This window comes from Caretta caretta, chromosome 5 (assembly GCF_965140235.1).
Source record: "Caretta caretta isolate rCarCar2 chromosome 5, rCarCar1.hap1, whole genome shotgun sequence".
In the NCBI taxonomy this organism is placed as follows: Eukaryota; Metazoa; Chordata; order Testudines; family Cheloniidae; genus Caretta; species Caretta caretta.
Window position 1 is genome coordinate 117,275,851 of NC_134210.1, and position 27,795 is coordinate 117,303,645.

Here is a 27,795-nt window from a genome sequence, read left to right on the forward strand (position 1 = left end):
AAATATTAGCAATAATTCAGCGAGTATTTAAATGCTCATCATCTTTTAGGACAAATACGTGGACTGAAACATATAAATTTCACCACCCCATTCACTTACTGTTTAAGAAACTGTTTGTTTGCCCATGAAAGTGGCCTTCTACACTTGAAGGAAATAAAGGACAAATATAGGACAAAGTCTACAAAGTACCCCAGAATGTTCTATTTGTGGTACAAAAATAATTATCCATTGTCTGTTCCTTAGCATATTTAATGCTGAAATACAGGACAAAGGACAATCAATACTTACATATATATTAGGCATTAAAGCGAGATCTCTCTCAACATAAGTAGGGCTTTACCAAATTCATGACCATGAAATCTGATCTCCCCTGTGAAATCTGGCTAGTGTAGGAGAGGAGGTGGTCTAGGAGCTCTTACCATATGCCCAATTCCAGATGCTAATCTCGGCTGGGCTGGGGAGGGATGGGACTTCCTCTTCCGCTGCAGGAGCCGCTCCTAGGGCCAGATCAAACCCATCTCTGGAAACCTCTCCCAGCTGCTGGCTGGGAGCCCAGCTCTGAAGACAGCAGTGCTGCCAGCAGTAGCGCAGAAGTAAGGGTGGCAATACTGCAACACCCCTACAATAGCCTTGTGAGCCCCTCCAATGGCCCTTTTTGGGTCGGGACTTCTAGGGTTACAACACTGTGAAATTTCAGATTTAAATATCTGAAACCATAAAATTTATGTTTTAAATCCTATGACCATGAAATTGACCAAAGTGGACTGTGAATTTGGTAGGGCCCCAAACATTGGCTAAGTATTTGAGCTATGCTTTCACTCTTGGTCTTAAGCTTGAATTCCTCTTCTCAAAAATCTTACACTCCCTGGGCTGGAAATGAAACAGTTGTGATGTCCACAACAGCACCCACTCCACGGGGTGTTGTGCTTTAACCATGACAGTATATCCTACTGGTGGGCTGAGGACAGAAATAAGATTGGTAAGAGCGCACATACAGGATTGGAGTCATGGTGGTGCCCTGCCAAGCAGTAGCAATCCTAGATAAATGTGCAATGGAGAATGCAACTTTTTGTAACATCAAAACACGGGGTGCCTTGCTGTCAAGTCTTGATGCAAACAGGGTGGGAAGACAGAGAGAAAGACCCCAAAGAAGTGGATATCAGTTGGGCAAAAAAAAAAAAAGAAAAAAAATTCAGGATGACTTAATGGTAGATGAATGCCATCCTCTTAACCACCACTCCCACCCCCGCCCAGAGAAATCAGTAAGAAGTGTTGCGATTTTCTGGAATCATGAGAAGCATGTGAACAGGTAATACAGGACTTTGTAGAAAGGCGTGATAGTGGCTTACCAGGGATATGACTGAGCTGCCAGTATTTCCTAATATACATAACCCAAGTTTTCAAACCTGAAAACAAGATTTTTCAAAAACAGGGACCTGGCTTTAGGCTCCTAAATCCATATTCAGGCATGTAAGTGGCAAGTACAGAGAGCCAAATAGCTCCCACTAATCTCAGCTAGAGATTGATCAGGCCCCAGTACAATAAGAGAAATTTAAATTTTAAGAGATTTTCAACTGGATTTGGAATTTTTGAAGACTAACATTTTTAAACAGTTACCACAGTCATCCTATATTTGCTCACAAAGACACCCAAAAGGGTCAGTTAAAAGTTTAACTTCCTTTAGCATCCCAGCCTAAGACCCTGCCTTCGGAAGAATACAAATATTTTTCTTCTGTGAAAAAGGGTCTTTCCCCCATTTTTAAAAGGGCAAATGATTATGTAATTCACTCCATCTTGAACACAGAATTATAGTTCTTCAGCAGAAGTTCCAGAAGGACAAATAAAATCCACATGCAGTTTACTAAAAGGCCTCCCTTATCCCACACAATAAAATTTACAGCACATCATGCAAACGCATTAATAATTTATTCACTGTACAGTCCGCATCCATGACAATAGTGCAACAAAACTAGCATTTGAATGAGTTCCAGCAGTTAGCTGTTTCAAAGTGAAAATGCACAAACATGTTTTCAGTAAACAACAGAGTGTAGCTGTTAGTAGTGTCAGTATTAAGTTTTCAAAGCTACAATAATTCCAGCACTGTGCCTAAAGTCAATTGAACTTTAGCACTTTATTTCCATTTCAGAAATGTAACATCATCTACTTTTAGTTCTTAATGCCATCTGAGAAGCCAAGCAGTAAAAATATTTTATGAATTATGCCATTTTCTAATAGGCAAACTGATTTAAAATGTATAAAGATAAATTGGTGACACATTCAAATGGTCTCTGTATCAATGGGTTAAGTCAGCATAATTCTAACAATAGTTTTCCTGATGAGAAGCTGGCAGAAGGAAGCCCAACAGCATGAGACATTTTGCAGGGACTCTACAAAAAAGTGTATTATACTTTTATTTTTTAAGATTGGCTTTAAATTTTTTTTAAAGACAAAATTGACTTTGAGAGAGTAATTATGCATGTAATAAGGTAACTATGCATGCACACAGCAAGTTATGGCCATTCACATGTGTAACCTGCTTATTTTCATATGAAATTGTAGTAACTGCACATATGTATTAGGTACACAATGGCATACCTTACTTTTTTTCCCCCCAATTAAAAGTCCTAAATATTTAGACTGTAGAATACATTTTCCTATAAGAAAATGACAACCACATTTTGGACATTAGCTATTTGACAGTATCCCTTTTAAGGTCAGAAAGGAGGATATTTTAGGAAAATCCATTATTCTGAAGTGTTATGTCTTATGTCTCAACTAATGAAACCAAGTTAGAAAATGAGTAGTTCACAGACCAAACCCATCCTTAAAAAAAAAAAAAAAGTTATAACAAGTAGTAAAGCAACAATGGCTTTGCCTAGATCTCCAGTTACCAACATAGTTCTTTGGCAAGGAATCTCTAATCATGGAATATCACTAACACACTACATTTACAGAAGTAGATTCCTGACTGACTTTTTTAAGGGGTGGAGAAAGGAAAAGGGAGAAGACAGATAGCAGCACGCAAAGCAGATGCATCACTTAGCACAGTACACCAAGTAGCCCAATGGCAAAACCTGAAAAGCTTCTGCGGAATCTGAAAAATACATCCAACAACTCAGATTATTCAAGTAAGAAATGCTGTGAAAGCAGGTAAAATACATTTCCTGACTTCCTGCTGTTCTTTATCTTCTCTATGCAAAGCAAAACAAGTGGACTGAGAGGTGAGTGTGTTGGCGTGGAAGAGGGAGATCAGCATCTCACTGAACCAGAGTTTGTTTTTCCATCAACACTGTTATTCCTATTATTTAACAGCCACATTGATTTCTTAATGAAATTATGCTGAATATATGACAAAGGTAACATGAAAAGAAAGTGTCTATTTTTAAGTTTGGCTATATCCCATGGGTTATTTCCAAAAAGAACAAAGGCACAGGTGGTCGAGTGTTTTAATGTGGTCCTTGTTCTTACTCATAAAAAAAAATAGGAGCAGATTATAAAAAGAAAGGTTGGCAATGGCTATCCAAGCATAAAACCTAATTTTCCTGTTTTGTTTTCTCAAAGAGTTCAATTATGTTGGGTCACTGAACACTGAAATGCATGATGGTTCAACATAGTCAATGACAGAATATCCTGGTTGGCACTTATACACACAAAGCAGCTTAAATGATGACCCCGTTATAAAAGCAGCATTCTACAGATCAGTTTGGCTTTACAATCCACTAAAAGGCAGCACTCTGGCTCCCAAGGATCATGCTGTACAGTACTCTTATCTTTAGTTTCTTTTTAATATCCCTTTAAATGCATCACAAAGTAGCACAAATGTTTCTGGTGAAGTTGGAATTGGGAGCAGGGAAGGTGTTTTTCATGCTAGCCCCACACATAGGAAAGACGACAGAAAAAAAAAAAAAAAAAAAGTGAAATCTGTCCTTCCAGTTTCTGTTTCACAAAAGGCAGTCCCCTCCATAATGGAGAGGACAAGAAGTACGGTTTTCCATTACAACACTGGGAAATACTGATAGCAGGATAAGGAGGGACACAAAATTGAAAGGAAATGGTGGGGAAGTTGTGTGATCTCTCTAAACAATCAATACAAAAGCCTCCCTTTAAATCAATTTAAGCCACAACTGTGGCAAAGTTTACACAACAAACCCAAAATATCATTAAAACTACTGCAAAATTTACTTTCACTGTAAACAAAAAAGAGCTCTTTTGAAGTGTGCTTCCCTAACTGAAGTGACTTTCCCTCTAATAATGCTCCCTCCCCACTTTTACTGTATTGTAGTGTAACTTGCTTTCAGTCACCGCATTAGAGTGCAAGACTGTGCTTATAAAAAGGGAAAAATGGTGTTTACATTACTAGCTTTCAGCAGCGTACAGGATCTTTAAAATGTCATTAGTACATCACGTTCTTGTACACTAGTGTAGAAGGGTCTCCCAAAGATAAAGGAATGTAGACCAGGTTTGATCTTCTCAGCTAAAGCCATTATTATGTTAAGATCGCCCTCTGCTGTTAAGTCAAGGTCTATTTTTAAGCTACGGAGAGACTTAAAAGGCTTTTTTCCTTTCTGCCTGCAAAAAAGAGTAAAGAGAAAAACTGTTACAATATAGAACGATTTCCTAGTGACCAAGAAATTCCCACCCCCTCCCTTCTATTATCTTTTTACTTACGTATCATCCTCTATGTACTTAATGAGAGTTAAGGCTTTTCTATGAAGGACTAGCAGAAACTGGGCAAGGAAAGTACTCCTCAGAGACAAGCCAGGTTTCAAATGAAAGACCTGTTTAAAATTACAGCAGAAAACTAAATTACATACAACTCAAGTTTCATTCCAGGAATGTGGAAAACTAAAACAGTGAACAAACATATATGTAACTGTTCCTAATTGTGCTAAAGCAAATGTATAATCATGAAAGGATAAATTTTAGACTCTATTTGGACAGATGTGATAAATTAAGCTGTTCTGCCATTCTATTAAGACAAATCATGTTTTTGCTCTTTTTTTACAGTACTTGAAATGGATCAGACTTGAGTGATTATACAATGCTGCAAGTTCAAGCAGTACTATACAGCAATAGGAAGTGTGCCTTGTTCTTCACAACTGGTGTCTAGTATTTTCAATGTTATATTAGTACTGCAAATTAAGCTTGCAGAGTTTAATGGCCATCTATTTGTATTACATAGATACATACGCAGTGTTGTTGTAGCTGTGTTGGTCTCACCTTGTTGCTATTAAACAGACACATTTTAAATGGAGACCAATTTCTAATTCTATACCTGGTTGGGTAACAATCCCATTCTGAGAGGTACTGTCCTAGGCTGAATGCACCTGAGATTCTCTCTCTTCCCCTGCCCCATGCTTTCACCCCAAAAAAGTCATTGTAGTCATTCCTAGATGCAGTCCCTCCAATAAAGTACTTTCCAGGAAAAGACCACAGCATCATCAAGAATGGCATGTTGGCACGGTACATACTCAGTATTACTTTTTGATTATTATAGTCATAGAATGACAGCTATTTTATAGGAACCTGTAATTAGCAGGTCATTACATTTCTGCACATGTTCAGAGGAATCTCTCTTGTACTACTATTGTGTTTTCAAATAATGCAGGGAAGGATCTATTTGTGTTAAATTATTTGTTATATGAGAATACAGAATTGTTTTTCATCTTTTGCTTGTTCTGAAAGCTGTTACCTGCTCCAGGAAGGCTTTTACTAACGTATCACGATGCAGGACATCTTGAAAAACATTCCTGTGAAGAGACAACAAAGAAAGCATGGCATGTGATAAGGAGGCACTAAATATATTATATTGGTGCCTAGTAATAGCATTATAGTTAAGGGTCTGACAGAATTTAAAACAAATTTAAAAAGTTAGTTTTAGTGAATTATGGTACAGCTTTATTAAAAAAAAAGTTACTTTGGAATATGAAACGGAACTTTTTCAGTCCAGATGCACTTACCAAAAACCAGGTAAGCCAGTGTCAGCTGTAAATGTACTTAGCTATATAGTATACTTATTTAATGTTATTCAACCATAACAGATTTGATGGGATGTTATCAGGAATTTCATTGGGATGGCTTGCTAATGAAATACTGAGCAATAGGTAACTCTGAAACCTGTACTTCTGAAGTGTTTTTAACCTCCTATAACCCATTTCCCAAGAAGAAAACACAAGCGGTTTACCCTGATTGAGAAAAGCATTTACTGAATAAAACAGAACTGTAATTTGCAAGAAAAGGTCCCACAAAATGCAACTACACTGTTATGCTGTCCTAAGCAGTATAATTTTGAAAGTATAAGGATAGTACATACAAATCAGGAGTGAAGCTTTCATCTGTGTGGATAGAGATATCCTGAGCCATCTCTTCATCTGAATTGGCTCTCCAAAACGCTGCCAGCTCGGACCTCATGTATCGCCGTTGGTTATAGATATGTTCATGGCAAGGAGGCATCTGCTTCACTGTGTTGACATCCACATCTATATGTGTAGTAGGATATGGAGCATACATTACTTGACGGTAGGGCAACACAAAGCTTCCAGTTGCATCCTGTTACAGCAAAAAAGAGTTAGAGAAGTCTCCCAGTTACAAAAAAATACAGGTATTTGAAACAACATTAATGCACCAGTCTTAAGTTTAAAACAGCTTGTTTAAAAGCATTTCATCTTTGGGATGTGTGTGTTTATAATTCTAGTTAAACCCCGTTGCAAAACAGGGTGGTTGTTTAAAGTGACAGTATACACATAAAATATAAGTTTTTTTGGAAGGGGTGTTGGAAAATAGTGATGTGCACACCACTGCACTGTTTCATGGTAGTCTTGTTGCTGGTAACACGCTTCCAGCAAGTCCCTTGCACGAAATGGCACACCATTCTCATGCTGCATGATGCTTGACATTGACGTGAGTTACAAAGCAGTATGGGAAAGGAGAACAGCAACATTACAGCCATGAATGCAGCTTTAAGTGAACAAATACCCTACCAAGTGAATTGAACAGAGGTCAGGAGAGAATATCATACATCATTATACAATATTTATCATGCAGGAAGCATGAAAGTATTTAACTTTAGCCTTCTGAATTTGTGAAGTTTGAGCATGCACAAGTTTGGTTTCCTTAAAAATATTTTCAGTGATGGGAACATCATTTATCTTCACTCCTTGTAGGAAAGCTTTAGAAATTCTCTCAACACGTAAGTAGATAGTGCACATACTCAGCATTTGAAGTTAAGAACCCTCCCCCGAAGTGCACACTTGCTACTGAGAACAAAGAACTACTTAGTTTACCTAGTTAGGAGGTATCATATCTTAGGCAAACAGGTTGAGCTTTTATTTGGTTTTGATAAAAGGCATTGTTCCCACCCAAACAATATTGGTACTGCTTGGTAAATACAATAAAAATTAAATGTAAAAATGTGGCTCCCTCCGTTCCCTACTCCCCTCCAACAGAAGTCAGAGTGGGCAGGCAGGGGCAGAGCACTGGCTCCATCTTCCTAATGTTCTGGCCAGCACAGCTGAGCTGGCATGGAGGGGGAGGTGACCTATGCCAGATACAGGGCTAGCACAGGTTACTTCCCCTCTGGAGCAAAGGTGATGGTGGGGGGGAAATGGAGGAGAAGGAAAGGAGAGACAAGCATCCAGATTATGGATCTGGGTCCTGGTCTGCTCCTGTAGAAGTGCAACTACTCACACAGGGTTTGTGACTACGTCATAATTAAGCCCTAAACATTTTATTTTTTATCTACTAAAAATAGTTTCTACTCCCTTTTGACAGTTTAATTTCTAGAATAATCTTATAATAAGGTTCCACAATCTGTCCCTCAACTTCATATCATTTAGCTATAGTTTATCATCATCTGTCAAATTTAGTCTAAAAGCTCCTTGGGACAGGGGCCTCGCAATATTATTTGCCTATGAAGCACCATCCACTCCTACAGCCCTTCGTAAATATTGTGAAACTATTTTTCTTAGGATGTTGGAGTGCTGGAGACTAACATTCTTTTCTATGAGTCTGATTTAGCTAGCATATGCAATTTTTAAACTCTTGCCTGTATGGGTCCAGGATCCCCCCAAAAGTAGTAAATGTATAGATTGATTCGCAAAGTGAAGGAACAAGGACAAAAACTATTCCTAAAGAGAACCGACAGTACAGAAGAAAAATTAGATGAAATTCTTGCATCCCTAGAAACGGCTTTAAACCATGGAAATATAGGTAATTATTTATTACTTGTATTACAATAGCACCTAGGAGCTCTAGTCATAGCCTAGGACCTCATTGCGCTACGAACTGTACAAACAGCAAACAAAAAAAGACAGTCCCTGCCCCATAATGCTCACACTCCAAGACAAGAGGCAACAGATGAATACAGACATATAGGAGAAGTCATGGTTATAATATTGGCATCAGGAATCAACAAGTGAAGAGGACAAACTTCTTAAGGCAACAATATATTCAGGTATTTTCAAGTTAAGATGATTATATTAAATTAAGAAGTTGTAAGTGTCTGGATACTGGAGAAAAGATTTTAGAAAAAAAAAAAAATATCAAGAAGCACAGTAAAATTGCCTTACCTTGAGCAATCCTTGTACAAAGAGTCCTGATTCATATTTGAAGGAAGATTCATTTCTACAGAGTCTGGAACACTTCCGTTCTGATGGAATAAGAAACAGACACAATGTCCTCACTATCTGCAATACAAAAAACTTTGTAAAAAAATAGGCAGATGTATAGTAAAGAAAGTTTTCATCTTAGAACACAATTCAGTACAGATTTCAAATAACTGATTATCCAAGAAGTTCACCATACATTAGAAAAAAGAATGCTACAATAATGTCAAATAGTTACATACTGACATCTAAAAGTAGAGGTATTAAAATTGAACCACACTGCTCAAGACTATATCTCAAATGAAAACAACACAAAACAAATATTAAATGGAACATCCAAGGTGACAGTTTAATTGTTTACAGTCAAGAAACCCAGAAGTTTAGGTTACCACAGCAACATCAGCTTTGGCCATGTTATACATCCAACATATGATATGCTTTAATAAGTGTTCTAGATGCGCTTCCTCAGAAGATGAGAAAAAGCATGATCCATACTGCAAGGAACATACAATAGAAATAGATAATGAGCAGTTGAATGACACGATGAAACAGAGTAGCAAATCAACGATTTGAGTCGTTCAGCAAATGTCTTGCTCAAAAGATGCTCTTGCTGTAGGAACATTGACTGCTAATGCTCATGTCAGAAAATGCAAAAACCTGTTTTAATGATGCAGTAATACGTGTTTTTGCATTTTCAGAAAGACTAATAAACATCACTAATACAGACTTCCTGAAGGCATAAGTATATGTTTATTTTAAGCACTCTGTCTAGCTGCACCATTAACAGAAACAGTTTGAGGAGAGAGTATTTAGAAGCGCTGCTGTGGTTGTTACACGATATGCTCTTAACCTGTTTTCAGACATACATTTCCCCAGCTTTTCTTTTTTTAAAAAAAAAATACTGTGTATGCACAGCATTCAATTAAGATGTCCACAATTTTTGCCACTAATTCAGACATTTCATGATATACATACATGCTCCTGCTTCTACACCCCCAAATTATTGCTGAATAGCCCTGTTCAGCAGCTTTTGTGGGAGAGCTCAATCATTTTATTTTTTCCTCTGTTTAGTCTACTTCTCATTTCCTAATAAGGAAGCAGTTTCTAATTGTTGATCTAAGTATTAAGCGCAAAAAAAGAAGAGCAACAGCTCTTTACTAATTAGTTATTTTAAGTATCATGTTTAGAATACATACATATTTTATCCGTACAATTTACATATAGATTATTATTTAATACTGCAGTAGTGCCTCGGACTCCCAGTCATGGAGCAGGATCCTACTGTGCTAGGCACTGTACAAACCAAAAAGATGACTGTACCAGCCCCAAAGCTTACGATAACCATGTCCTCTTGTTGTAAGCTTATTATATTAATATTAGTGGGTATTATACACACCCACTTAAGAGACTGACTCCCAGAACTAAAAAGAAGACTTACAATGAAGGAAAGTTCAGTCTTGTAAAATAAACTGGAACTCAATAAGAGGCACACCATTAATTCGAAGCATAATCAAATACAAAGACTGCATGTGGGTTTCTTTCTGATAAATGGAGTTCTCTGAATATATTGCCTCTACAGAGTCACACTGCAGTGTCATGCCATAGTTTCATGAGACAAACAGTAGTAGTAGTAAATATTTACCTTACTGTAGAACCCAGAGGACCCAATACCTATTCTGCTGGGTGCTGTACAGACAGACAAAAGACAACCCCAGCTCTAACAGCAGTGGTACAGGTAGCAGTCATTAATGGCTCATTTGCCTGACACCTAAATGTTCTAGGACTACATGTTACTACAAAGTCCTTCTCAGCTCCTCTCTGACTTAAGGTGCATATTAACAGACCCCCTTTTGGAGGAAGGGCAGAGAGGCAATTCGTCAGGAAAATTCAATTTACTGATAAAGCTATCTTTATTTTCTCCATCACGAGTTGCCTCTGCAATTCTCACTGTAGGAGATTAATTAACAGTATTCACACTACAGGGGGTGGACCAAAGAATGGCTTAATTAAACAGGAATCAAAGTACAGTCCTTCTGTCCCAGGCATCTGATATGTCCCAGAAGAATGTAAGACGAATGTTTTGTGAAAGTATGAATTCAACTCCCAGCATCAACCTGCTATTTTAAGAGACACCTTTCTAATAGAGGCACAAGGTGAGTAAAAGAATATCTTTTATTGGATCAACTTCTGTTGGTGAACACGACAAGCTTTTGAGCTGCACGGAATTCTCCTTCAGGTCTGGATGCCTTTGTGTAGCTCAAAAGCTTGTCTCTTTCACCAACAGAAGTTGATCCAATAAATGATATTACCTCACCCTCTTTGCCTCTCTAATATCCTGGGACCAACGCTGCCACATCATCATGCCAATAACCTTTCTAGTAGGGACTCTCAATCCATCTGAAACGGGCACATCTGCATAACTGTAATCAATTTGTACATACAAATCCATTCAGAAACCCTCAGAGTTGAAGGGCTTTCTCCATTTCATTTTTCCAAAAACAGCTGAGCAGGTTTTCTAAAAGTATTATTCTTTTAAATATGTAGATATGCAGGGTGGATTTGATTTAAATCAAATTGATTTAAATCACTAGTCAGGAAGATTTGATTTAATCATAGTTTTCTACATAAAGGTGCATTCTTGTTGGTTGTAATAACCTTAATACATATTCTTCACAACTCAGAGATAGATGTAGGTTTCATTTTTAGAAGGTACACCCTATACATTTTTAAACAGCGATTTATTTTGACAACTTTTCAGATGAGTTTTACAGCTATATCAGAAAATGAATGAGTGTTTGGTTATTTCATTTACCAAAGGTAATAGAAGCAGATATTTATGAAGTCATTGGGAGGTGAACTATCTCCAATTCAACAGGTTAATCATTAATATTTGGAGGATTTTCTTGCCATGCTGTATTAGGAGGCGAACATCACCAGACAAACATTGAAATTGTTTTATTTAACTAACACAACATTAAGTATTCTGGATTTTTTTCTTCAATAGCAAGCAAACAAAACAAGCATATGTCCCTCGCTTCTCACATATATCTCCAGACTTCTTCTCCTTGTCCAGATCTATTATGCCCCCAACAATCTTCTTATTCATTTAACTTTTGAAACTTTGCACTTTTAGAGAGAAGTAAGGGATTGACTCTGTGTACACAAATTTTCTGAGGGACAATAGAGTGGTGGTCTGTTATTTCTCACCTCTATATATTATTTAAAAACATTTTTGCTGTTAACAAGCACGTTACCTCTGGAGACACAAATCCACAGTTGAGAAATGCTAAACTAAGCATCTCTGATGGTATCTTCTAGACTGAACACTAAGTCCCACTGGGTAGATAGAAAGATTAACCTAAATAATCTACACAGAAACCTGTGGAACCCTATAAGATTGGGTCCCTAATCCATGAACTATTGGAACTCATTTACAAAACTTTTCTTAAACATTACATGAATATATTCTCATACTATAAAATTAAAATTTATAATCCCTATTCCCTGATGAGATAATTAAGATATATTATAGCTCAAAGATAAGACTATCTTTAGACAGATTTTTTCCTCAAAAAGCATTTGATAAAAAAAAATCCAATTTAAATAAAAAATATCCTTTTTTTTTTTAATTAAAAAAAATCATTGATTTTTTTTATCCACCCTGTAGATATGTAATCACCTGACAAGTTAGTAGGCTTAGGAAGAAACAGTTACTTACTGTAACTATGGTTCTTCTAGATGTGATGCAGACATGTATTCCATTTAGGTGCGCATGCGCCCAGCCCACCAGAACTGGATAAGTGTGCCTAGCAGGTGGCATTGGTGCCTCATGGCCATAGCTACATGAGGTGGTACTGCCCCAACCCTCCCTCGGTTCCTTTGCACCTGTCTAATTTTCAAAAGGTGGTAGGTGTGGGGAGAAGGCAGTTTGCCATAGTAGTCTGCAACCGGTTATTCTTCTGACTAATGGTAGCCACCACTGAGAAGGCATAAAGAGGATTATCCTGATATTCCTGGCCTTCTGCCTTAGTCCTCTTCCGTTAAGGCGGCATTCAGCCAATGCTTCCTATACTTTGTGATTGTGGAGGTGTAGGTAGCATAAAGCAAGCATCCTTTTGATAAGTTAGTTCCATAGACACTCCAGACAGCAAACATGCCAGTCTACCAATGGATATCTTGCTATTGTAGGACTCAAATTTTATAAGTTTGCATCTGCTCTTTGGATCTTTCATGAAACCCAGACCTCCACTGAAACCCAGAACCTAACTGAGTTTACTGACCAAGTCACTAACAGAATTCAGTTAGTCCTGTTATTTTTCACGTTAAATTATTTAAAATGTGTTATTTATTTATGATGAAGGCTATGAGGATCATGGGGGAACTGCAGCACAGAACAGAAGTGCAAGGAGAAATCAAAGAACTAAGGGTGGGGCTCTAGACAGTTTGCATCTTACATACGCACAAGTGACTCATAACAGTTTGATGCCCATTAGATATTGTGTAAATGCAATTTGTGATCCAGCAGCACAGCAAGTTTTACTCTGCAGTTGGGTATTCAATATGACAAAACTATGCATAGATTGATTTATTTAGATAAACCTCATTGCCATGGCTGAATTGCTAAATGTTAATCCAGATGCCATCAGTTTATGCATCTGGCTAATAAAAAAAATCTAATCCCCTAAAACTATAGCCTCATTTTCCATAATTTCATATGCACAATAAAATAAATTAGTTGCCAAGAACTGTCAGAATACAAATGATAAATTATTTTTCATACTCAATTACCAGTGCAACAATCATACAAATAAAAAAGGTCAATAGCAATACAGTGCTGCTCCCTCCACACCAAATATATTTGTGGGAAATGTAAAATATTATTCAGTTAAATTTTATTACTCATTAATTGCCACTTTTACATTACTGCAGATAATCTTCTGACAGTCCAAATACAGTAATCAGAATCCAATTTTGAGAATTATAAAATGCATTTACCTTATTAACTTTCTCTGCACTGCTACCTACAACCACAGAGCAACCACAAGTCTGTAGGTGTGAACTGATGGCACTGCAGATTAAAACAAAATACAGATTAATAAACACAACAGACTACTCCAAAACAAGTGCTTCAACATAATTCTACATGCAGAAATGCAAAACAAAACAAAAAAAGCAGGCTTCGAACAGACTTTTCTTTACTTACATTACTAGACCTTTGGATTTCCATAATGTCTAAATTTTAGTTCAATTCATTTAAGAAATCGCAATCTGATTTTTAAAATATTACTATGAAGCCATCCTGGCTGAACTGAATTAAGTTACGGGAGGGCTAACTCAGTTATGGGTTTAGTGTCTAAGAGTATAAGGTAATTTATTTAAGATAAGCAAAAGTAAAATTATACCTTCAAATTAAGGGAACTTGAATTATACTGTGATTAAACAGCTTTCATTGGTAAAGGAATATAGGCACTACAGTAACGTTCTGAGTCTTGTTTCTTTCAATTACTAAAACACATCACGGCTTTGATCCCACAAGCATCTGCTACCACATATCTCAGTACAAAAACCACCACCACCACCACCTCAGGATCTAAGGTAGCACACAACACTGAAGAGTTCTTTGTATGTATGTATGAATATATTTCTGCAGTTGCATTTTGGAGTTCCATAAGGACGCATGACTGTGCTTAAGTTACACGGTCAGAATTAGTATGGTCACTTTGTCAAGTCCAATTTTTATTCAATGAACAAAAAAAAAAAAAAAAAAATCCAAAATATATACTGAAGCCATGATAAATTTAAAATTTTAATCTGGCAAAAGCCAGGAAGCTCCCCTATTCCTCAAGGGCATAACTGTGAGTAGTGCAGCACAAGAAGCTCAGCTGAACAGGCTATTTGCAATGTATAGCTCTGGTGCATACACCACGTTTGTTTACTGAATCAGTTATAATGCAGCTATTCAGTAATGAGAATATACAGCGAACAAGTGCTATTCTCTGTACTTAGATCTTAATCAAAAACAAAAGAGCGAGGTACTGTTATTTGTTGTACCAGAGCCATACTAATAGAATGCTGCATTATCACAGGACCAATTTCTCTTGATGTGTATTGGTGGAAAGCAATTCACCTACAATAAACCATCTAGTGATATGCACTCAATGTACAACCGTGGTCTATAAAATCATGACTGGTGTGGAGAAAGTAAATAAGGAAGTGTTATTTAGTCCTTCTATAAACACAAGAACTAGGGGTCACCAAATGAAATTAATAGGCAGCAGGTTTAAAACAAACAAACAAAAGGAAATATTTCTTCACACAACACACAGTCAACTTGTGGAACTCTTTGCCAGAGGATGTTGTGAAGGCCAGGACTACAACAGGGTTAAAAAAAGAACTAGATAAATTCATGGAGGATACGTCCATCAATGGCTATTAGCCAGGATGGGCACGGATAATGTCCCAAGCCTCTGTTTGCCAGAAGCTGGGAATGGGCGACAGGGGATGGATCACTTGGTGATTACCTGTTCATTCCCTCTGGGGCACCTGGCATTGGCCACTATCGGAAGACAAGATACTGGGCTAGATGGACCTTTGTCTGACTCAGTATGGCCATTCTTATATATTTCTAAAAGCTAACTTGCCTCAGGATTAAAAACCTAGATAAATCCTTGCAACAAAATGCTTTATGAACTCTAAATGCTATGAAACTGCTAGGTATTAACAACATAGTCAATATTTTAATTTGTGTAGTACTGTGGGTGTTTGGTGCTGTACAACACAGTGACAGTTCTGTGAGCTAGGGACTATCTAAATTCACCAATTACACAGAGACTTTTTGAGGAATGACAGACGATCAATGAAAGCCATTAAAGATGGGAGCGTATGTGATTTCCTAACACAAGAGACATTTGTTTACTGATTTACTAATGATCAACTATTTTTATGTTAAAGAAAATGGAAGAATTAAACATTCTGAGTACAGAAGAATGTGCATAACGTTTATGGATTTGTCATTCTTTACCTGTGACTTTAACCCATGACTTTTCCTAAACTTCCTATGACATAACCACTACCTGACTTACTGTGTTAAGAAACTCAAAACCCTTTGTCTATGTACCCCTATATACTTTTAACAGTTTCCAGGCTCCTATGCCATTTTCAAAGTAATATAACCCTTATCAATTAATGCTTTATCTAAGCATGTCATTCCAGTGATAAGGAACAGCTGTCCTATACTCATGCCAAAATGGGTTGACAGAGATCATCACATAAATTTTAAGAGCCATCAACCCATGACCATTCATTTAAAATGGAAACAATCTTAATGATATCACTTAGGCAGACATATAAAGAAGCGATACCAGCACTAATGTCTCCTCACCCCAAATTAACCCTTAGCCACCAATGCAACTAGACTGCAGAATTGGATTTTTTTTTATTATTTTGACATATATTGATGTTTATTTTTAAGCATTTTTTCTATTTAAATTTTCACATTGGTGGGAAATTATGGGGAGGGGGTGTCAGACAACAATTATTTAATGACAAAAGATATCAAGATTCAAAAAGTTAAAGCTTTGTAACCAGTAAAACACAAATTGTCAACATTTCATGTCAAAATATACAAATCAAAAATCAAATCAAATGCTTGCAAGTTCTCAAACAGCATTTTTCTTACTTGCCTATCTGTAAATTTTGATCATCATTGATAGACAGATTTTTTTGCTGCTTTGTGCATAACTGGAGAAACTGACATTTACCAATAAAAATCTAATCCTTCCAAGCCTAAACACAACCAATTAAGAGACACTGGCATCATTTACTTTTGAAGTGGTTTCACAACAGCATAAAACAGAGAACAAGACCGTACTTGAGGAGAAAACCTTCATGGCAACTGTCCCCAATGTCATCATCATTTAACACTGTGTCACTTATCTGGAGTGCAAAGGAACAGAAAGAAGGGTTAGATGACGTGGTAACAAGCCATATTAAAAACATTTTATTTTGGATTTTTAATTATATGTGGTGATAGCTTAAGTGAATCCTAAACAATCTCAGTTTCACAATTGTGAGGAATCAAGCACGTTTAAGACTCACAAAAATACAGCTCTTCCTGTTTTAAGCCATTAACTTCTGAAGGAGGTCAACAGATATTAAGAGACATCTAATCCATTTCCCCTCAGCTCAACCACTACTGATATCTTGTTCCCAACAGTATATTTTTAGTGCTTCAATCAAAATATTTTAAACTGGCCCATGTAATGGTGTTTCCTCTCCTGTCCAGGAAAGGATTATTCCACATTCTAACAGATCTCACCATTAAAACTCTTTCCCCTAATATTAATTTTATTTGATGAGTTGTCCTTTCCTTTCCCTTTTTAAAAAGCATAATACAGTTGACAGCCAATTTTGCTAAGTGTTGATCAAAAATTATCGCTACTGCTCAGATATTTATGACAAACTGCTATTAGTAAAAATACTGTTTAGGAGAGTTTCCTGTGCCAACAGTTAAAGAGCATAATGACTTATGGTATCAATGATTTATTTTACTAAAGGCAGGATTAATAAGAGTGGCATAGTTGCTTCCTTTTCTAAAAGTAGCAAACATAAGGACTTACATCTATTTTTTCTGGAACACTGTGGGATTTCATAGATGAAAGAAGTTCCATTACAGGAATAACTTCTCCTGTCAGCATTGGAATGATGCTTTGGCCCTGTGCAATAAATAACATGTTGTGAAATAAAAGCATAGCATGCAGTATAGAAAGCTACTAGTAACAGAAATTTTTAACACTAAAGACAGAACAATTTTAGCTTTTTTATTTTTTGGTGGGGAGGTTGGCAAGATCACAAGACTAAAAAGGAGCAGGAAATTGATACATATGTTTTTCAGTATTGCTCATCAAAAATAGCCAACTGGAAATAAGCAGCTGACCCAGTAACAAGAATGTTTATAATTCGTTTCAAGGCTTTTCCACTAAATACCCAATCAATTTGGCTGACTTGGACAGGGTAGATCTAGAGGTAGGTGATTGTATCATCGTGTACCAGTAAGTATTATATTTCGAAAAGTGCATGTTTTAAGAGACAAGGAGACCAACAGATACAGGCTCATTAGCTAGATTAGTATCAGAATCAAAGGATGATTTCTCTGGTCTTATACTTTGCAACAAGCTCTAGGGTTGTGCTTTCACATGTATTGCTTCAGAAACCAAATTCTCTTTGTAATCTCAGCCACTAAGTCTATAACGACTTCTCTCTTGGATAGTTACAAGATAATAGTTACCAAGCATCAGTTCTCTGATCCAGCTGACTAATGACCTAGCAAAAATCTACCCATGAGTAAACTTGGGTAGAAGAGAATAAATGTAAGGAAGCTGCTACCTTTGGAGAACATCATGCTCGAGTAAGTGGCCTCCCCATTTCTGAAAGGTAATATTCTTCACAGATTTCCACTTTACCCATAAAGCGACGGGGGATATAATTTCCTTCAATTTGGTCAGAGCTTCCACCATCTTATCTTCACAAAGACTGCCTCCTGTGCATGGCAGCTCACTCTGCTAGTCCAAAAATATATTCCTGGATCCCAAAAATAAACAGCAGTACCGACTTCACCAGTTCCAGTAATAGCTTTCTGATGGTATGCCATATGCATCAGTCAGTCTCTCTTACCTGATCCTCCATTCTCTCCGTGCTTTCCAAGACAATCTTCTGGAAATGTTCTTGCCTCTCCTGAGCAAGAGAAGCAGTTAATTTTCACAAAAGTTATAAAAGCGCCAGTATTTGGCTATACAATTATGCACCCATCAGTCAACTGGTAAACTTTCTTCCCTGTAGAGTCACACTTCTTTAATTCACATTTTGATGTTCAATGCATTTTCCTTTACAGAGCTATTTTGTGGCAAATACTACCCTCCCTGCACCCGCCCCCCTTAAACCTCTAACTTTCCAGGGGAGGTGGGAGAGGGCTAAAATAAAACAAAAATATCCTTCACTATCTGATCAAGAAAATACCAGATTAATCTGTCTCATGGTAAATAAAGATACTGAATTCAGCATAGCTGAATTTTACTTAGTTGTTTCACTGCAAAAGGAGTAAGTTGTTCCATCCTAACAAAAAAAGGGAAAAATGCAAAAAAGAGGAAACTTTTTTGCTTTTTGGAAGGGGATTTGTTCCATATCTTTAGATACTGGCACATCTTCAATACATGAACTGTTCTAGAACTAAATATTGCAGACATCCATAGAAACGTCAAGGTACTTCACCACAGGATACAGAAGAGGTCACACCAAAAATTCAACGAGAACTCTGGTAGCTTCAAGTCATCAGAACCTCAGTAGCAAATATGATGATGAACATAAACATTTACAACAATTCAGCATAATATGGCAATTCAATTCAACAATTCAGCATAACATAATATGCTATAAAAATTTGTTCTGAGTATGCCGTTCATTAAGGCCAACATTCTAGGCAATGAAGATTCTCCACATTCCAGAGATGTCTTCTTATAGAAGCTGAAGAGTTGCCACAGCTTTCACAGGTTTACTCATTAGTCTCCTGTGACTGAGCTACTCAAGGCTGATCAATTGTGGAACAGAAAGCTTACATAACTCCTCAGAATAGATGAAGAAAGAAACAAGTTAGAGTAGATTTCCTCCTGCCAATGATAAAACCTAAATGAATCTGAAACAAGTGCCTGTGAATAACAACATTGGTGCTATATAGATCCTTTAAAGGCACTTCCCCTCCTTGACTTAGGCTTCAAAGAGAAATAACTTCTTTGACAAACAAGATTCTTGGTTTAAAAAAAAAAAATTGAAACTGAACAAATGACTATGATCCCTTTTCTCTTTTGAAATACAGCTGCTAGGAATTATTGGACAAACACATAACACTTCAAATATCTAGCTTTGTAAAAGCTAAACAAGATTCTAGACCCATTTGGAATGACTTCTAAAAGTTGCTTGTCTGTCTATGTCCATCATTCTAAACATTGCTCTGCATATATCTGAATCTAAGTGGATATTCCAATGCAGGAGCCATTTCAAATTCGTAGCGAGTTTCTCCCTCCTAATACAATCTGGTTGGAGCTGCTGAGCATCCTATCACAGAACTCTTGATAACCTGGAAGACATGGTATCTGGTAGGAATGCCAACACACGCTGGTGGCATCAATTAAGGCAAGACTTTGAGACATTTGTTTTCCATTTTAACCTGGCATGTTGGGTTGATTGATAACTGATGTAGAAGTCTGCTTTTGCTCCAAGAGCCACAGTATTACGCATTTTCCCATTTTAATAATTTATGTTTAAATGTTATATTATTATGCCCAGAAACTGTCAGGCACTGATTTCTAAAATGTATATAATGCTACATTTGTAAACTACATATTTAGAGCATCTATCACTGAGGTCTCTCTATTGGGGGCAAGGATTAAGCTGGGATAGAGATAACTTACGTAGAAGGGCTCATAACTGCTCAAGAAAAAACAAGGATAAATAACTTTCTTTCAGAGCTTAGCACTCTACTGCTGACTGAGCCTGTCTGTTCCAAGAACAGCAGATGGGAAAACAAATAAATAAAGTCAAAGATCTCACAACTAGATTTTTGGGGTTGACGGAACATTTTCTGTAAGTTCCAGTGCAGCTACAACTTCATGATTTCATCATGAAATCTTTAAATCTGTGTATCAGGAAACAAATATATGACTACTTATAAAAATAAAGTTCATGTTGAATTTGATCATTTTGTCTCAAAAAGATCAAAGCATAGAAACCAAAGCTAAACATAAAATGAAGAAGACATCTGTCCACAAGTACAAGACCATGATAAACATAACTAATATATGGTTGTGACAGAATTAACTGCTAAAAAACATATTTGAATTTTGGGAGATACGACTGGGCATGAAATATTTGGGACATTGCCCTCATCTAGGAAAAATGAGAGTTTAAATGCCTATTCTTCCTTTAAAAAAAAGGAGTACTTGTGGCACCTTAGAGACTAACAAATTTATCTGAGCATAAGTCTCTAAGGTGCCACAAGTACTCCTTTTCTTTTTGCGGATACAGACTAACACGGCTCCTACTCTGAAACCTATTCTTCCTTTGTAAATCTGACAAAAATATCAAGACTAGATGTGCTGGAAGACAAACTTCCACAGGTTATCCTATGGAATCAATAAGTTGAGTACTCTGACAAAATGGGAATTAGGAAATAAATTACTTGTGTTTCCTACCTCAAAAATAGAATCAATTAATTTTTAAGAGGTGCTCTTTTATAATTTTTTTTTAAATTGTCTAGGTCCTAGTACACAAGATAAAACTAGAATTCTCCCCTCCACATCAGACAGACACTTTAAAACAAAGTCAAAGCTTACCACTTTTTCAAGCAAAATTATAAGATGCTTATTAGCTGTGAAGCACTGGGATTCTCTTGCACAACAAAATTATACTGAAACAACTTTTACTGTATTAAGATAAAGCAGCTTTTTCTTTTTTCTAAAAGACATTCAGTCTGCAAAGAAGCTTTTACAGCAAGACCGGAACCGAGTTATGTAATCCTTGAACACAATTTGAAAAATAAAACTGCCTTTGGGATTCCAAATGAACCGTACTTGCATTAAGTGGGAACTTGTGTCTTGAATCCTTGCTTTTTGTTATGAAAGTGTGTTTTTTTTCATTTCCCTTGGTTCTGTTACTTTTATGCAATGTTCCTGTTTTATTCTAAAAGTTCATATTTTCTTGTCATTTTAAGTACTTACGTTAGGGTTTTTGAGATATATTGATGACTATGTACAGTGTGTTAAGACTCTGTATATGGATTCAGCTTACTCAGCTTTTCTTGTTTTGGGATCAAACACACTAATAGCATCTTTCCAAGAGGTGTTGAGGACTTACAGATCCAAGTACCTTTAAAGGCACATATACATTTTTTTTAGCTGGTGCTTCAGTCCAACACAGGGAAATTACACATTTTTTTTGTGCCCACAGTGTTTTATTTTATAAAAATAAAAGCAACAATTTTTATAAGCATGGGGAGGTAAAAAATGTTTCCATAGGAGGCTAGCATCAACTGAGTAGAACTGTAGGGGACCTCAGGCAAGTCATTACCAGCCCTGATAGAAGTTGCATGTTCTCAGGTGCAGGCCCTAAATTTGGTAGCATTAGATTCAATTTTTAACATACAACTTCAGCAGTTGTATTGAGGTAGAGATATTATTTATATATCTACGAGAGCTTGTTTCTTGGATTGTTATGTAATGTGACTCAGGGAGATTGTTGCCTTAACAAAACATATACCTATTTTCTATACAATGCTAGTTCTCGAACTGTGTTGATTAAAGGTATTGCCAGGTTTTTAACATTTGGTTGCAATGAAGAACAAACCTACCTTATGCATCCATATTCTTCCTTTCCTTATAATATTTGTTAACCTATCAACACACACTCTGTGAAGAGGAAGATAGAAGCCAAGTTCACTTTGTGGAAGTATAATTGATAGTCCATAAGTACTTCTGTCCCCATTCCAGTTTCCATCAAAGATTAATGACACAATAATTACTCCTTTTTCTGCCAAGACAAAAAACTTCACATCTATTGCTCCACTCTCTGCATTCCTAAGAATTTCCCCATTCAATGTGTGATTTGCAAGAAAAGTTATTTCTCCATCACTGAGAAGCATCTGTTCTGTCTTTGGGGCCCAGATGTGTCTGACTCTAGGTCCAAGAATATTGTCCCAGTAGGCAAAAGTAGCAGCTAGTAATGGTGAGTCCCCATTCAATGAGATCTCTGTCTTGGCAACTGCAGGAGAAGGAGGTGGACAGAGAGTTGACATGACTGCTTCTTAACTGTCACATCGTAGAGATTTTTTCCATCACCTAGAAAAAAAGTTTTAAAAGAGAAAATAGTGAGATTAGCACTGGTTATTAGTTTGCCCCTTTTCTTCTTCACTAAACAGATGACAGACAAGTTTTGATTTCTACCTTATGCATTTGGGATTCTATTCTAATCTCCGTGTATGGATGAAGTCTAAAAGCACACTTTTGACTTAAGTATAGTTGTGCGCAAAAGTCTATTACGTACCAGTGGGATAATGAAATAAATTCGGTGCTTGAATTTAAAGACCTAATTGTTGACTAAGTCTCTTTCAATTCCCTTTATAAATACACTAAAACCAATTAGTTTAAATCAAATGAAGCTACAGCTAATTTTTGAGAAATTACATATATCTTGAATATTTTCATGAAACTCACAAATCAAGTTTACGTGCCAGACACTTAATTTACAGTGTTGATTTCAAATTAGAAAGCTGTAAATCTTGACCATTTTGTGTTATTTTGTAAATGATAGTATCTAGATACTATTACAACAATTTATAAATGCTATTTAATAAATACAGATAACACACACCATTATTAACGGATAGACGTTGGCACACATCGTCTCCCTGCCCCGCTCACAAACAAAAGAATAATGAAGTTAAAACCACGATTGATTTAGCGAGGAGCCAAAACTTCCCCATATAAGAAAGAAAGGTCCTTTCTGAGCAGAAACCTATCACTCAACCACCAAAGCGTCTCTCTTGAGTTACAATAGTTATCTATATCCTGCAACTTCTGCACGAGCATCAATTGCTAGTACTTTTTATAATGTACAACTGAAGAAGTTTCTTCCACAAAAGTCAGATTGTTTTATTCACCTCTGCAAAAAAATATTATAAGTGCTTATACACTTAAAAAATAGCACGTTTGCTTAAGTATTTTCTGGTCCTGCATGGAGAACCATGCAGGCAGATCTATGAGTCCTTGCAGTTTTCAGAGCATGACTGGAGCTTAAAAGAAGAAAAACATTCATTTTCTAAGTTCAAATTCTTAAGACAGAACACATAGCATAAGGACAGATGCACTTCTTAGATACTGGTGAGAGACTATTGTCTCACCCCCCCCAAAGTGTCAAACTGTACATGCCTCAAAATGTAAATAATTTTAGGAAATACAGACTTTTTTGTATTTGGACTACATATACATTTGAGGTGTGCAAGAGATAAATCATATATTCAACTGCAACATTCTGCATAGAGCCTGTAGGAAAGACACCAGCATATTCCAAAGAGAAAACTAAAGACTCTGAAGTTTAAGGTTGCTTGCCACAGAACTTGAATTGGGATTGAGGGGAAACAGATGTTTTATAAACTGTAATCAATCAAGCCTCAAAACGTGTATAAAGGAGGTAAATCAGGGTTCACTTCACAAATATGCTGGACTTGCTGAGTTCAACAAAATGAGGATCAACATATTAAAAAAAATGGTGAGTCAGAAACAAATCCCTCACAATGGAGAAGAACGTAAGATAGCAGGATATTAGCAGTACTAATGGAATATTGACAGTACCAACCTTAGGCATTTATTAAATTACTACTGAATTTTTTTCATTCTTAAAGCACAAGACCCTAAGTTATCCGGGTGCTGACTACTGACTCTTTTTTGAACAGCTCTAGTGCTTTCTGGTTTTAGTGACTTTTGCAAATTTCAGACTGCTTTTCTCTTTCATCCTACCATCTACAATCAGATCCATTTTATTTAAAACATAACACTTGAGTGGCTTATTATCATTACAGCTGGCTGAAAAAAAAAAAAAACCCAAAACTTTTTCACAAAAAAAGTTTTTGACCAGCTCTAGTTGTAATATTTTTGCACTAACTGTATATTAAACAAAATTTTAACTTATCCCAAGTGTTTGTCTCTTCCCTCTACCCTAAGTTTGTCTACAAGTGAAATGCTGAACCGCTGCTGTAGCACTTCAGTTACTCCTGAGAGTACTCTGCGCAAAAATTAAAAATTCTCCACCAAAAAAAAAAAAAAAATTCTGCATGCAATATTTTAAAATTCTGCAAATTTTATTTATCAAATAAATTTGGAAGCTCCAGCATTGCATTGGGGAGCACAAGCCACTGGCTGCAGAGATGTGGGAGATCACTGTGCAGCTCCCCCACAGACATGGACTCAGCAGTGAGGTTGCACCCTACCTTGTTACACCGCAAGGACTAGGCCTGTCCCAGAAACACTCTAGAGCCCTGCCCCTCTGTGCCAGGTGCACCAGGTGTGGTCAGGGAGACTCAGCAGGGAAGGAACCAAGTGTGGAGGGATTGAGGTGGGGGTTGAGAGGGTTCTGTGTGGAGTAATCTGGGTGCAGGCAGCTCAGGAACAGGTGCAGGGGGGATCTGGATGCACAGGGGCTTGTTGCGAGGTTCTGGGTGCAACGGTAATGGGACTCTGCAGACGTCCAGGTAAAGGTGGTTGGGGCTCAGTGGGGAAGGGTATAGAGCTCGGCAGGGGGGTATGGGTGTGGGGGGCACACTGGCAGGGGTCCAGATGCAGCTGGTTGGGACTTGGTGGGGTGGGGAATCTGGGTGCGGGTGGCTTGTCTGGGTGGTCCAGGTGCAAGGGGAGTGGGGCTCATGGGTGGGGTTTCTGAGCGTGGGGGGGTGAGGCTTGACAGGAGGGTCTGGGTATGAAGGGATACGGACGCACGGGGGTTGGGTGAATGGGGGAGCAACTACCTGCATAGGGATCTGTCCCTGTTCAGCTGAGGAGCGATAGGTGCAGAAAGCAGGGGTGAGATGGGGTGTGAGTTTGCAGAGCTTCCTTCAGCTGTGGGAAAAATCTGGGGGTGGATCTCGCCCGGCCCCAGATGCTGTACATGGGAAGAGGAAGTCCTGTCCTCCCCAGCCCTAGCAGCTGAGCCTGGTGCAGAGTAGGAGCCACCAGCCGGGTCTTCCTCCGTCCCTACTCCTGCTCCACAGTGATTTACCTCTCTGCCGGCTGCCCTGGGCCCCCGAAACATACTGTTGCGGAGGGCTGCATGACCGCTCTTGTGGCTTCCCTGTCAAAAAGTCATTTTTCTGCAGGGAAGCAAAGAAATCTGCGGTTGGACATAAATTCTGCGCAAGTGCAGTGGTGCAGAATTCCCGCAGGAGTAATTCAGTGTACTCTACCTATGCCAAAGGGAAGGGGTTCTCCCACTGGTGTAGATAATCAACCTCCCTAGAGGGCACGTGAAAAATCCGCACCCCAATTGACATAGTTAAGTCAATTAAATTTTCTACTGTAGACCAGGCCTCTATCTGGGAGTCTCTTCCTTTCTGTATTCCACTATCTATTGTCATTTATTCTACAATAGCAGTTCCATCTCTCCATTCCACTCCCTTTTCCTGTGTTCTGTGCACTTTACCTTTCAAACTCTCCCTCTAGTTTCCCCAAAAAAATCCCCTTTCTTTTCTCATAGCCTGAGTCTCTTCATTTTCTAGAAGGGTGTACTGACTTAAACCATAGCAATTTAAATCACCAATTTTAATAATTATTTAAATAATAAATCTTAATTCAGTTTTGCATTTGTATGTTAGTTATTTTCCTAAAGAAAGATTTATTCTCATTGGTTGGTAACTATTAAACCGTATTGATTAAAAACAAAATATAGCCTTTGCACTAAACTTGGTGCTTCTTAATGTTAACCAGGATACACCATATTTATACACATTTACATTATTTAACATAACTTACATTTATTCATATTATTTTATACATTATGTTGTTAGAAAATGGTGTATGATGCATTTTTTACTTGACTAAATTCTCTAATGGAAATGCAAATTAATTTATTTTTAAATGCTGTTTTTGTGCATTTTAAGTGTACCAGATACATAAGAAAAAAGTTTATCAAAACATTTTGCATTTAAAACTAACATTTATTAAACAAAGGAATTATTAGCTGTCGTTGGTGAACTGAATTGATTGGTTCTGTTCACCATGTTCTCCAAGATTTTAGAACTATTAGATCTCATCCTTACACCTAATTTTTATTCAGAGATTGGAAAACAAGTTTTCTTGCTTCTTCAACTCACAATTGGTTTTTAATAAACTACTCATTGAACTAGCTGAATTAACGGAAATGAAGAAAACATTCTCTCTGTACCAGCAGAAGAGGTTACTGCTGTCAAAAAACTGGCAAGTGACTTTCGCCAGTACTGTGGTTGGCCTTTCTTTAAAGCACAGTAGCAAACACATACTTTGCTTAATATTATTTTTTGTATTTAATTCAAATTTTAATACATTGTAACACTGTTAGGCCTTAACATAGGTTGTCAATTTCAAATTTAATTCTGAAGAGGTTTATTTTTTAAATAAAATCTATATTTAAACAGAAAAAATTTAGATTGAACTAAAAACCAAATTTTATTTTATTTTTTAAAAGGAGTGATGCTACTGAGCTAGAATGGAGAGGCTGGCTAACAGGTTATTTTGACTGGAGTGAAATCTGCAAAGGTCAAGCAAATGTTTACCCAAGAAGGAGAAGAAAGGCACCACAGCGCAAAAGGAGGAAGCGGTGTGGAAGTTACTACTGCACAGCCTGTGAGACGGATCCCTCCTTACCCCAGTGTCAAAACCACAGAGAGGTGAAAACACAAGCTACCAAATGCAATGACAGACGTTACTGGAGAAGGAGGCGAGGCAGGCCACTAAGGCGGTGTGGGTAATGACCACAGGCAGGCAACAGAGCCATGTGCCCCACTAATACCACCACCCACCTCCTGTGTGTCTCATTTCACCCCTCAACGGCACTTTGCAAAGGCGGTCACGAGCACGATCCCGGCTTCTCAGACGGAGAAACTGAGGCACGGGCGGGTGACGTGAGGTGCACAAGGTCACCCACCAGGCTAGTGGCCGAGCCAGGGACAGATCCCAGGTCTCCCGTCGTGCCCCAGTCCAGGGCTTGGTCCACCGAGCCCTCACTGCCTCCCTGTAACTCCCCCTCACACAGCCACCCGCCCCCGTCCCCATAACCGCCCCTTCCCCCCGGCTCTCGGGTGCAGCCCCAGCTGCGCGACGAGCCGCCCGGCTCCACGGCCCCGCCAGCTAAGAGGCTCCCTGTGTCCCTGAAGGCAACAGCCACAACGTCCCCTTCAGCCCCCGGGGGGGACGGACGGACCGACTCGCCCCCGTTATCCGCCCCCGCACTCTCACCTGCGCAGCCGCACACCCCTCAGCCGCGCGCCGTAACCGCCACACCGTACGGACAAACAAGCCACGCTCGCCGCCGGCCTCAAATCCCCTCGCGCATGCGCCTCCGCCTTCCCCCACCCCCGCGGCCCCGTCTGTCTAGCTCGCGCCCCCGCGCTGACAGCGGTGCC

The 27,795-nt window shown here is 38.0% G+C and overlaps 1 protein-coding gene across 3 annotated transcripts; it reads right to left on the reverse strand.

The window, feature by feature from the left end:
• Nucleotides 1-1,904: 1,904 nt before the first annotated feature.
• C9orf72 (C9orf72-SMCR8 complex subunit) lies at nt 1,905-27,733 on the reverse strand. Of its 3 annotated transcripts, none has more exons than XM_048851919.2 (11): nt 27,629-27,733; nt 22,000-22,486; nt 18,276-18,335; nt 17,222-17,317; nt 16,474-16,538; nt 13,599-13,671; nt 8,568-8,684; nt 6,314-6,549; nt 5,693-5,750; nt 4,669-4,778; nt 1,905-4,569 (listed from the first exon to the last, which is right to left on the reverse strand). In XM_048851919.2, exons 2-11 carry the CDS (start codon nt 22,441-22,443, stop codon nt 4,383-4,385), a joined length of 1,446 nt encoding a protein of 481 aa, XP_048707876.1. In that variant the 5' UTR covers nt 22,444-22,486; nt 27,629-27,733; the 3' UTR covers nt 1,905-4,382. The 3 variants fall into 3 exon arrangements, with proteins under 3 accessions (XP_048707876.1, XP_048707875.1, XP_074984932.1); XM_048851918.2 differs by lacking the exon at nt 27,629-27,733 and adding an exon at nt 27,193-27,335; XM_075128831.1 differs by lacking the exons at nt 1,905-4,569; nt 4,669-4,778; nt 5,693-5,750 and having other exon boundaries at nt 6,331-6,479.
• Nucleotides 27,734-27,795: the final 62 nt, after the last annotated feature.

Bases quoted from the DNA above. Each gene is read 5' to 3' on its own strand.
- C9orf72 (XM_048851919.2), bottom strand. From the start codon at position 22,443: ATGTCAACTCTCTGTCCACCTCCTTCTCCTGCAGTTGCCAAGACAGAG. The intron at 16,539-17,221 runs GTAAGTCCTTAT...TTTGCACTCCAG, and splicing joins GTGTTCCAGAAAAAATAGAT to ATAAGTGACACAGTGTTAAA. The intron at 6,550-8,567 runs GTAAGGCAATTT...TTGCTGTAACAG, and splicing joins TTGTACAAGGATTGCTCAAG to GATGCAACTGGAAGCTTTGT.